Genomic DNA, 12,546 nt, shown 5'->3' on the forward strand with positions numbered 1-12,546 from the left:
TACCGCTCGCATACATCGCTGGATCCCGGTGACAAGGTAAGTAACCTCTTTTACAGGATCCAGCGATGCTTCTGGCGGTACCCAGAGTGTGGCTTGGGGTTACCGCTTTTGGCTCTGAAATTTAACCCCGAGCCCCGCTAGGGAATACCGCTAGGAAGGTTAAGTGATCTAAACACAGTAAATAAAACTTGACTGACTGTTCTGAAGAGTTGCAATACTTTGCAATTTACCCCTGTCCTTGGAACTGCTTGTATTCTCAGAAAAATCACTATATACAGAGGACAGGTGCACAGCACAAAACAGATGCAGGCTTGCACAGTTGTGTTTACATGCTATTAAACCCACAAAACCCTGACATTTACCATATTGCAGGTGTGGCAAGGGTAAGTTTAACGGCATAAACACGCTGTAAGTAGTCTGTCATATTTCTTGTCAGCCGAGGCCCTTCCTCCGCCAGAGACTCGATATCTCGCGTCTCTATAATTGAATTGCTAGCGAGCCACAAGAGAGAACGGTACGCAGCAGCAGCGTGAGAAAAGAGGAGCGTACTACTGGTAAAAAGAGGAGGGAGAGGTGAGGGAGCAAGGGGATGGAAACTATATAGGAATATAAGGAGGGTGGGAAGGTAATATGGAAAACAGGAATAAATGAGGACGAGGAGACATGAGAAATCTAAGAAATCGAAAAGGGAAAAGAATTGGAGCCAAAAGAAAAAAAAAAGACGGTAGAATAAAAAAAAAAGTGAGAAAACCTGTATCTGTGAACAAAAGGTCTTCATGTATAGGCTCTGGGACACACATTTCTGTATTCAGGAAGATCCCTGCTTTTCAGGGGGTGCCAGCTGCCATGTTTTAGATGTACTGGCCGGTTCTGCCATATCTTGGCAAGTTTGTAACTTGAAGTCTCCACATGTACTCATACTGTATAATCTACTGGATGTAAAATTGATTTATCTAAACTGACATTTTAGTTACAGGTGATACTCCAAAAGTGGGATTGAAAACACAGAAGGGTGGTGGCAGAAAAAAGACCAAGTGCTCCATCAAGTCTGCCTTGATCTGATCCTGTCTTGTCTACATGCCATATTTTTTGATCCCACTTCTATCTACTTGAGAGTTGTGAGTGTTCCTGAGAGTGGGGCCACCTCATAATGGCCAAAGCATGTGTGCAGACTCAGGAATTCAAGTGCAGATATCTCACCAATTGAGTCCCTTGGAAATAAAAGAAACAGCCAGGTGGTTTAATTCTTCACAAATATTAAAAAACTGTAATATCAGTAGGGTAGACCAACCCTGAATCCATTAACCTGCTTAGCGGTATCCCCGAGCGTGACTCGGGGTGGATTTTCCATGCTATTACTGGTATCCCCGAGTCACGCTTGGGGTAGATGAGCAGAGCCTGCAGCGCTGTCTCCTACCTTCTCCTGGCAATCCAGCGATGATCTCCCATTGCTGCGATCGCCAGCCGAGATCCCAGCCGCTCCTCCGTCGGTCTGAGGACTTCCTGGTTCCGTTCCCTGCAGCAGCAATGCTGCATGGGAGCGGAACTAGGGAGGGAAATTCAAACGTTGCACAAAACACAAACACATAACATTTATATTATATATTTATATTATATATATATATATATATGCACACACACATATATATATATATATATATACACACAGATATATATATAATATATAACGCATGAATTATAATCTAATTAATAATATAATTTTATTATATAATATAATATATATATATATATATATATTATATTATATATTATATAATAAAATTATATTATTGATTAGATTATAATTCATGCGTTTGTGTTTCAAATTTATCACATCTGGGATGTCTACTAGACTCTTGTTTTGGTCAGGTTTAAGTCAGTAATTACTAAGAATTGTAGGCCTATAATACATAACGTCAAATTTCCATGCAAAAAATTGTACCGCTTTTGGTACAGAATTCCTGACATAATCATACCGCCAGGGAGGTTAAGGGTTCTGGTAGTCCATGCCTACAGAGAGATGTGTATACTCTATATTCTCCAAGTGGAAATAAATATTATAGTATATATTATGTGAATATATGGGAACCTGACTCTGTATGGCAATAACCTTTGAAAAAGTATTTTAAAAATACCAGTTGAAGTGTTAATTATTATTTTATAAAAACCTTGCTTCTAAGTATATATAGTTTGTACTTATACATAGGGGCAGCATAGATCCTCATCACATATTCCTGTATAGTAGAGCTGTACAATAGTTACCCTTTGCTGATCCTCCTATTTGACTTTACTTCTATAGGGCAACGTTTATCACACTGAAAAGAATGAATTAAAAAAGTGCTCTGCAGTCTCTAATGAAGTTAACTCACCCAATGCTCCTAGCAACTAGAAACCATGTGAGCTTAGCCTAGGCATTAGGTCACCTCAGGAAGCTTGCAAGCATTGTTTTTATCCATATCAAGACAGGGATGTTTTTATTTAAATCTATAATGAGATTTGGTCATGTCAATGTGTTGTTCTATTGATTTATGTGCATTTTAATGATAAACAATCACACAGGATAGTCTAATTTCTCTATGCCAACAATTATGAATAGTGATATGAAATCTGTATTCAATTTAAGAAGATATGTTGCCAACAATGCCATACATTGTAAGTTAGTCCCAGAACACGCAATGATCGTGTAGCTAGCATTGGGTATATTTATGACTGAAAGAAGGATACCTTAACTTGAAAAGAAGCTAAACAAACAAAGGCTCAGAGTCCCCTCTCAATTCCAAAATACTGTCCCTTTTGTGCTCACATACACGGTGAAACAAGAGGAAAAAATCGGATTCCAGCATTCCCCACGAGAGTAATCCAGAGAGAATAAGCACTAGGCAAAAACCTTGCAATGAAAAAAAAAAAAAAAAACACAGAAAACCACAAACGTGGAACTTCAATTAATTTAAAGCTTCAATCAGCAAAGGATAAATCCGTCACAGATCTAATTACTAAGGCTCTCGGAAGGCCGGGGACAAGACGCCAATCTCGTGGCTGTTTGAACAGCGTGATGAACTGGGGAACGATGGATATCAAGTCATTTTGTTTAATTTATAAATGGATTTTCCCCTAATGCTTGAATTATCGTCAGAGCACAATGAAGGAGTAGGGGAGCACAGAGCCACAGTGTCGGCCCCCCTTCCCTTACCATTTTCTAGAATTGAAGCAATGAGCTTAAAGCCTGTTTAGAGTATTTTTATAGATGATGTTGGAGGCTTATCTTATAAAGGTCTGTTGGCCAAGAAAGAAGGCACGGAAATAAAATGTAGAGCAGTATTCAAATGCATTGATTTCGCTGCTTTGCTGCTTCTTATCAGATCAGTCGTCATCAGAATCCTTTATTCAGAGTTCACGCAGTGGTTCACATTTGTCAATCCACACCCTTCACCAGCATTTAATGGCATTCTACACCTTGCATGTCACAAGCCTTCCTCAACCCTTCCCGTGTAATTGTGTGTCTCTGTATTTTCAACTGTATACGGTAAGGATGTGGAAGGATGTGGAATTCTCTTCCACAAGCAGTCGTATCAGCAGGGAGCATTGATAGTTTCAAAAAACTATTAGATGGGCACCTTAAAGCGGAGTTCCAGCCTTTTCACTCACCTGTCCAACGGTCCAGCGAAGCGGCCGCCCGAAGCCTCGATCCTCTTCCCTCTGGTCTCGGCGGCGCCGGCATCACTGCTGTGGGCACCCGGCTGTGACAGTTTGCGGCTTCACAGCCGGGTACCCACTGCGCATGCGCGAGTCGCGCTGCACTTCTTGATTGGCCGGCAATCTTCTGGGACCTCTGACATGTCCCAGAAGATTGCAGGGAGGGAGGGGGAGAGGAGAACTTCCGTTCAGGGCGCTGCGGCGCTCCGAGCGGAAGTGGGAGCGGGTACCTGTCAAAACTAGGTACCCGCTCCCCCCCAAAAAAAAATTACATGCCAAATGTGGCATGTCAGGGGGTTAGAATACCTAAAGCGGAAGTTCCACTTTTGGGTGGAACACCGCTTTAAAGACCACAACATACAGGGGTATACAATGTATGGTTAACAGCAAACAAACACACACACATTATAGGTTGAACTGGATGGACTGATGTCTTTTTTCAACCTCACTAACTATGTAACTATGTAACTATGTAACTACTTGTTTAATTGTTTTACCTAAACCTATTTGTTTCCCAACTTTTCTCAGAAAGTATAACTGAAGGCAAACAGTAGAACATCTGTCAGGTTTTTAACAAAAAATTTGGGTTGTCACCAGAACAGGAACGGAAATGAAATCTTCCAACAACCAGGGATTCCCTCACTTTCGAGGGATTTCCTCACACTCCCTGTTCTAGCTTTGGGACAGGAGATGAAGGGAAATCTCCCCTATGGGATGCCGATGGCAAAGAACAACCTGACAGGGGCTATAACACTGCAGCCCCACCTACAAGCACTGGGAAGATGCAGCGTAGAACCATGCAGAGGGAACTGGCAGTCACTTCTATAAGCAGAATGATATCATCTGGCTGCACTGAATTTCTATAACAGTTTTGTAATAAAGACAATCCACCCAAAATCAATTTAACTTACAGGTGGTGTCCAGTTGGATGAGCATGTCGAAGGTACTCCATTCCAGCTTTTTTTTTTTTTTTAATTTCTAGTTTTGAATAGAGTATGCCTATACAAATAATCACAAGCTCCTCAATCCCACTTACCTGGCTCTGGAGTCTCTGACTGTGAGGATGAAGATGCTGAACTGGCACCATCATCATTGGCACTCTGAGAGAGAAGTCCACGTCCTGGTGGAAGTTTCATGCCGAGTTGCTCCGCCGTCTCTACGTGGTCCCCTGGGTGAACATAATCAAACATGCTGCTTCCAGTCAGCTCCACCTGCAGAGAATAAAAGATCATTTGAAATGTTTATGACAAATAAAACAAGAACTCACATAGAAAACACCTGACAACCATGACATAAATGAAAGTGTATATAAGCTTTAAACCATTGTATAGTAAGAAAAAGATATCTTTAGTCATCTAAACCAGGAGTACACTGTATGCACTGAATGGGATTCCAGAATACAGTTTGTGGGTTAATATGCTGACATAAGATATGAAACATAATGGGGTTGATTTACTAAAACTGGAGAGTGCAAAACCTGGTGCAGCTGTGCATCGAAACCAAACCAATCAGCCTCTAACTTCCGCTTGTTCCATCAAGCTTTGACACAAAAAAAAAAATGGAAGCTGGTTGGTTTCTTTGCAGAGCTGCACCAGATTTTGCACTCTCCAGTTTTAGTAAATCAATCCCACTGGGTTTTTGTGGGTACCTAATAATGGTGGTCACTAAAAATGGTAAATCTGGGATCCCAAAAGGTACCCCTGATTTACCAGAATTTGGTGTTTGGAGCCTTGGGAGGTGTAAATGAGGACTAAAGAGGGTAGGTTAGGCCAGTTATGACTAGAGGTAAACCCGTACATGACCCTATCACCTAAATACCCTCTGGATTGCATAATTACCTTACTGGATGCCAGCGTTGTCAGCCCTAAGCTGAGATCCCACAACAGAGAAGTCTTATCATCAAAGGCTACCAATACACAAGTAAAAGGTTACATCTAAAGACTGTTGACTTATGTTCTGCTGTTATGTTCTACTGTTTCCACTGCTTACAGAAGAGGGCCATTAAATCTGAAAGGATGGGTATTTTATAAATACATAATAAAACCTTGGGGAAGAATCAGAACAGATCACTTAGAGAACTGACCCTGGTTCATAGATGAATCTGAAACACGAGACTTGCTGCAACGTACTTAAAGGAATGCCTGCACCAAATATGAAGAATAAAGATTTCAGATACAATGATGCAAGGAAGACAAAGCTGGCCATAGATAGATCAAAATTCAACTAGTTCAGGAGGGACCTGCCAAACTTCATTCCATCTGTGGCCTTTCCCATTCCAGAGAAGTCGATCTAAAAACCCGCTTCTCTCGAATGCGAATGTTAGAAAATTTGTGTTGGATCAGCGATGAAGCTGACTGGTCATTGAAAGAGCCTTCATTGTCAGAATACATTAGTACAGCGAAGAGGATTCCTTCAATCGCCATGATTGTGTGGATGGGGGAATTCATCGGCCTATTTTTGGTCAGCCAAAAAGCTGATCAAAAAAAAAAAAAAAAGATCCATCTATGGCCAGCCTAACATAGTGGCAGCACATATAAAAAGATCTAGAGATATTATGTATAGATATCAAAAGTAAAACTTAAAGGATTTGTTATGAACTTAAAGCAGAGAAATTTGAAGAATGACATATTCTGCATATAGCCGACTGTCCAGAGGTCCAATTAAAAGACACTACAGACAGCCTGTTCTCAGCTGCTACCCAGGTCTGGAATGTACTGTAGTTCCAAATGGCTCATTGCAGTTAACAATCAAGCATGGTCACTAAACATGGAAACAGGCCTCTGTAGAGTGTTCGCCTCCATCAGATATACCAAAATGTAAAACTGGGAAAGAGGAAAAAAAAACTGTTGTGACCCTGACATAACAGGTTACATGGCACAGAGCTGCAGGAGGTGCCTGGAATCCCTGGTGAGAAAGCAGGCTGGGTAATTGCATCACTGCATGGCAACCATAGAGGAGGGGCAGAGCGGGCGTATTACTAACGCCAATTTGACACACACAATGGTGAGTTTAGCATATTTTGCTGGCCTCTGTCTTATGACCAAGAGGAGATCCAGGAGTGCAGAAAATGTTCCACTGCAGTTAGGAGGTGGATAAATTGCTTAAAAAGAAACAAGTCGTCAGCCCAAACTGATAATACTGACTTCCACGCACTATAAGAGTGTTTATCAAGTACTCCTTATGTAAAAACAAAAAGAAAACATATAAATAACATTTTAGTGAGAAAGGTGGTAACCCATTCCAAATGATCACAATCTCTTAGTTGTCTTATAGTCTTACTGCACACTGCTTCTTGCATTGCTTATTGGACAAGGCTACTAGTATGCATGCAAGAAAAAGCAATATTTTTATATTTTACAATATTTTTAATTTTTTTTAATTTTTATTATTTATTATTATTTTTTATTTATTTATTTTAACAATATTTTATCCTTTCTGTGCTTCTGCATTATAGTGGTATTATATATTATATTAATGGATGCATATATTGCAGCTTACCATTCCCTAGGTGTGGTGGCTGCAATAGTTTCCTTTTTTAGTCTTTTTCCCTTTATTTTGACCTGGTGTTTCAGCCAATAACATATTTCCTGGCTGTATCACCAGGTGAATGTGTAGCTCAGGGTATATTATAGGCACGGTGCTTGTTTGCAAGATTGAAAGAATGCCTACACATGCATAGGAGCTAAGTCATCCTGCTGGACATCAGATCTTTAAAGAAGAGGTGGGGATTGTGTTTTTATTTCCATTTGTTACAACCCTCCAACTGCCACTTTTGCTGGATAATAGCTTGGTCTATTAAAGGAAGCTGAAAATAACAGTCTTAGGGGCCTGATCACCAGGTGAAAATAAAGGAAAAAACAAAAAAAAAAAAAGATAACTAATCCAGTTATGACATTTTAGGATTGGTGAGCTACGATACATAAAATTTTTGTTTTTGATACCACTTTAAAGAGGTTGTAAACCCATGAAACGTTTTTTTTTTTTCAACCTGAAAGACAAACACATAATGAGCTAGTATGCATCGCATACTAGCTCATTATGAAATACTTACCTTAGAACGAGCCCCCGCCATGCCGCCTGCTTACCTGTATGAAGGGCAACATGTCCAGTCGTCCGTCTTCCGGGATCATCATGTATAGATGAATTTTAAGTGAAACCTTAAAGTGAAAGTTCAGGCAAAAACTAAAGTTAAACCTGCTCTCTGCCACATTCTAAACCTAATCTATGTAACCCTGTAAAGCAGAAATCACTGTACTTACCTTTTCTACAGCCGATCTGATCCGGTCTCCAGCGGTGGAAGCTGTGTGCAGGAGGGAACCGATAACGACTGTAAAATAGCTGGGAAGTGACATGACACATAGACTTACTATAGGGCTTCCATTGTTGGCTGCCTCTCCTGAACCCACCTCCACACTGAAGCTGCCGCTGACAGCTGATGGTGGGACCGGACTGGATAGGCTGCAAAATAGGTAAATACAGCAATTTCTGCTTTACAGGGTTAGATAGATTTGGTTTAGAATGTGGCAGAGAGAAGGTTTAAGTGTAAGTTAAGTTGGGTTTTGCCCCAACTTCTACTACTACTTTAAGTTGATGGAGCTTTCAGGATTTGAATAATATGGTGGCTCCACTATTCTAGCTCTTTGGCACCAATGCTGTTTTTTTATGGTACACTTGATTACAATTAGAATACATGAGGGGAAAAGGTGTTATAAAGCACCATTGCAACATTAAGGAATCTATGATGCTTCTTTCTCTGTGTCTGCCTTTATTAGATCCGTATATTTCTCTGCTTGGCTCGTAGTTATTAATTTACAGAATCAACGCTGGGAACAGCTTTTGTGATCTCATATTAAATTTCCCCCTGAATCCGCCCCGTGGCAAAAATTACTCACATCGTTAAAAAATATTTAATTAGGCTGCAGTTTATAGCGGGCTCACAAGGGAGATGCTAGAATTAATGTGATTTGCATGAATTCCAGAGCCCTTTTTTTTTCCTGGCAGAGAAGAGTTGGGAATTGGGTTTTTATCGAGGTCGCTGACACAGACAAGGACAGAGACTCTTGAGGTATACAGAGATGTCACACAATGAAATCCCACAGCATCCTTGGGTTTAAAGCACAGATTACTGACTCTGCACTTTAACCCACTGCACTGCATTGTTTAATTCTGCTTTGACCCAGGAGCACACAGCTTTGTCCCTGTATCACAGTCTGTGATTTATACACTGATGTCCACCATAAACCCCCACCCCGCCCCCTTTAAATTAATCAGAGTAGATATCAGCAGGCTACGGTGGTGACCTTCCCTTTCCCCATACTGCCAAATAATTGTCAGCCAACCGCTAGACTTTCACTTATAAACCCGCAACCCTTTTATCATGTTTCCTCCATTCACAGCGAGTGGCAGCTACACCTGTGTTGTGTGCCACATCTCACCTTCTTCCTAAATTGTCAGATGCTTTTAGTACCAGCTGCCAAATGTCCATCTATACAAAATGATTATATCAGCTTCCTGTAAAAGTGCCAGTGTCCATTTGCAGGCTATGAAAGTGCCAATCTCCACCCCCTTCAAAATGCCAAGACCTCACCTGTAGAAGGAGACAGCGCCACATGTTTTTGCCAGTTGCTTTGCCCACCTGGAAGGTGGTACATTGAACCGACTCTGTCCTCTAAGCTGGGACTGTGATCACTGGCGATAATGATGAAATTTGTGGATAGGAAGCAGAGCACAGAAACAATCAAGATTATTTCATTTTTGTTTAAACAGGCAATTAATGGCGGAGGAGAAATCATAGAGTCCATGTGACGAGCACAATATGAGCTGATTGGTGGGGAAGAGAGTGGTTGCTAAGCGACAAGTAATGGAATAATTGAAGGAATACTCCTTCCACTGTTAGACAGGTTTAAAAATTGATAGGTTAAACAACCAGCTACATAAACGCGTATGTCTCATAATTTATCAGGATTATTTAGGAGGAACCCTTAGGGAAGCTAATATACCTAGAACAGACATGGGTTTGTAGGAAGCCATCTTCTCACTGTGAACGGCAATGTATTAGGAGAAGCTTGTGTTATCCCAGTACAATACAGTATACTTCTTTGTCTGGTTATAATATAATGAATTTGCTTTTTTACTGCATACGATGTTAGATTACCCATGAAAGTGATGGAGGAGAAGTAGCCTTTTAATGTGCGAGGGCTTTATTGTACATTTTTCAAGTGTAAGGCCAGCAAATGGAAGTATGAGGCATACGTGTAGGCAAAAAATAAAGCTTATAAGTGGATTGCAAATAATTTGATAGTTTAAGGTGAAAAAGTGCAACAACCCTGTGCAATCCATCAGAATTTAATTTTACTAAAATTAATTTGAGGGTCTACTACACTTTGCTTATCACCATTGCTCTCTCACTACAGTATTTTAGGTTTACCAAAGCTGAACTCTAAGCAAACGGAAAAAAACACCATCTAATCCTGTTACACGTTCACTAGAAATCATTGTGTGTATTTTATATGGAACCAGCTATGTTACCTGAATCATAAGTATTAAGTCATGAGTCTTAAAAAAGTGTGGGTTTGTGGCGCGCTTCAGAAGTGAATTAGTGTAAAATATAATAAATATGTATGCTTAATTAATAATCCAAGTAAAGTGCCGTTTTTTAAAATAACGTATTCTTTTAGCTGGAGGTATATTCCCACTTCAATATAAACGTGATGCAGTAAATAGATAAATAAATAGATAATCTGTATTGCCTCTATACCGTGTTAAACCATATTTTCTAACTTAAAAGTGCTGAGTGCTTTCAATCTTCAAAAAAATAGCTAAAACCAGCAAATAAATAAATACATATTCCAGTAAATATAATGTGAAGACAATTAATCCAAAATATAAGGTGCTGTGTGCTTTCACTTTTCATTAAATATAAATTAATAAGGTGCAGTGTTCATTAGTGTCCATTTAATATAATCCACAGCAAAGTGAAATTCAACTCAGTATCTTCAACTTAAAAACCAAAAGTGCTTCCGTGCAGATAAATGTGCTGTGACTTGCTGCCTCCACCAGGTGTCACATCGAGGTGCTCTAAACTCTCACCTTATTAAGGTGTACAATACGCCTGTGTATATAAATTGCCCTCCGGGATGGTGATCAGGGGCTTTCACTCTTTCCAATCTCCTATTCGTGCTTCCGGGTGATCCTGTTGTATCCGTTCCTAGGGTGCTTATACTTTATGGGATCCTCAACTCCTATCTCGACCTCGGGCTCAGTAAACATAGAGGGCCATCATGGTGTAGTATTTAAAATCAATATATTTATTAAAATAATCAATTGCACTTACAATTAGACGATATCTTATGCGCATGAAAATGCTAAAATCAGCGTCGGGAGAACTTCGCCTCGATCTTTAACGTCACTTCCGGTGTCTGGCGGCTCCTCCTACGCGTTACGTCACGTCACGTGACTTCCTCAGGGAGTGGAACTCCCTGAGGAAGTCACGTGACGTGACGTAACGCGTAGGAGGAGCCGCAAGACACTGGAAGTGACGTTAAAGATCGGAGCGAAGTTCTCCCGACGCTGATTTTAGCATTTTCATGCGCATAAGATGAGGGCCGCCAGACACCGGAAGTGATAAGTGAAAGTATAAGCACCCTAGGAACGGATACAACAGGATCACCCGGAAGCACGAATAGGAGATTGGAAAGAGTGAAAGCCCCTGATCACCACCCCGGAGGGCAATTTATATACACAGGCGTATTATACACCTTAATAAGGTGAGAGTTTAGAGCACCTAGATGTGACACCTGGTGGAGGCAGCAAGTCACAGCACATTTATCTGCACGGAAGCACTTTTGGTTTTTAAGTTGAAGATACTGAGTTGAATTTCACTTTGCTGTGGATTATATTAAATGGACACTAATGAACACTGCACCTTATTAATTTATATTTAATGAAAAGTGAAAGCACACAGCACCTTATATTTTAGATTAATTGTCTTCACATTATATTTACTGGAATATGTATTTATTTATTTGCTGGTTTTAGCTATTTTTTGAAGATTGAAAGCACTCAGCACTTTTAAGTTAGAAAATATGGTTTAACACGGTATAGAGGCAATACAGATTATCTATTTATTTATCTATTTACTGCATCACGTTTATATTGAAGTGGGAATATACCTCCAGCTAAAAGAATACATTATTTTAAAAAACGGCCTTTTACTTGGATTATTAATTAAGCATACATATTTATTATATTTTACACTAATTCACTTCTGAAGCGCGCCACAAACCCACACTTTTTTAATTCTGTATCAACTGGTTCCTGGTACCAGTTTCGTGGTGCAGCAATAAGAAGGAAACACATACTACCTCAGATAGCGCAGGAACCACCCATACATACAAACCTGAATCAGTCTTATTATCAGTCTTCAGTAATCCCTTGCACAGCAGGGAAGAGGGAAGTAGCACTTACAGGGAACATGCTTACAAGAGGAGAAAGCACAGGCTCCACTAACATATAATGGTTATCATCTAATGGTGATCCTTCCCTGCCCATTAACAGGCTGGTGTGGGACTTTCACCAGGCTGTATTTCTTAACAGTCTGTAGGGAGGTCCAGTTTCTGGCTGTGTTGTCTAGTAGAGTTGTCTGAATTACAATATCAGCTAAAACTAATTATTAGCAGGCAAAACAGTTAACTGAATATTCATGTATCTGGCATTCAGCTTCAATATTGAACTATCACACATAAGCTGGTGATACAAGGGTCAGGATTGCCACACCATACCATTTTAATGTAACTATTTCAAGATTCTTGGCAGCCTGAATAAATCTATATGCATGTATTTAATGTATTGCAA

The 12,546-nt window shown here is 40.1% G+C and overlaps 1 protein-coding gene across 7 annotated transcripts in view; it reads right to left on the bottom strand.

Moving 5' to 3' along the window:
- The window catches only part of NPAS3 (neuronal PAS domain protein 3), a 676,849-nt gene that overhangs the window by 91,742 nt on the left and 572,561 nt on the right, over positions 1-12,546 (bottom strand). For all 7 annotated transcript variants that reach the window (XM_082275689.1, XM_082275690.1, XM_082275688.1 and 4 more), the window contains one exon: positions 4,730-4,904. In XM_082275689.1, the coding sequence (XP_082131815.1) occupies positions 4,730-4,904 (175 nt within the window). The remainder of the gene's footprint in view (positions 1-4,729; positions 4,905-12,546) is intronic.

Source organism: Pelophylax lessonae (genome assembly GCF_965119305.1).
Source record: "Pelophylax lessonae genome assembly, chromosome: 13".
NCBI classification, from domain to species: domain Eukaryota; kingdom Metazoa; phylum Chordata; class Amphibia; order Anura; family Ranidae; genus Pelophylax; species Pelophylax lessonae.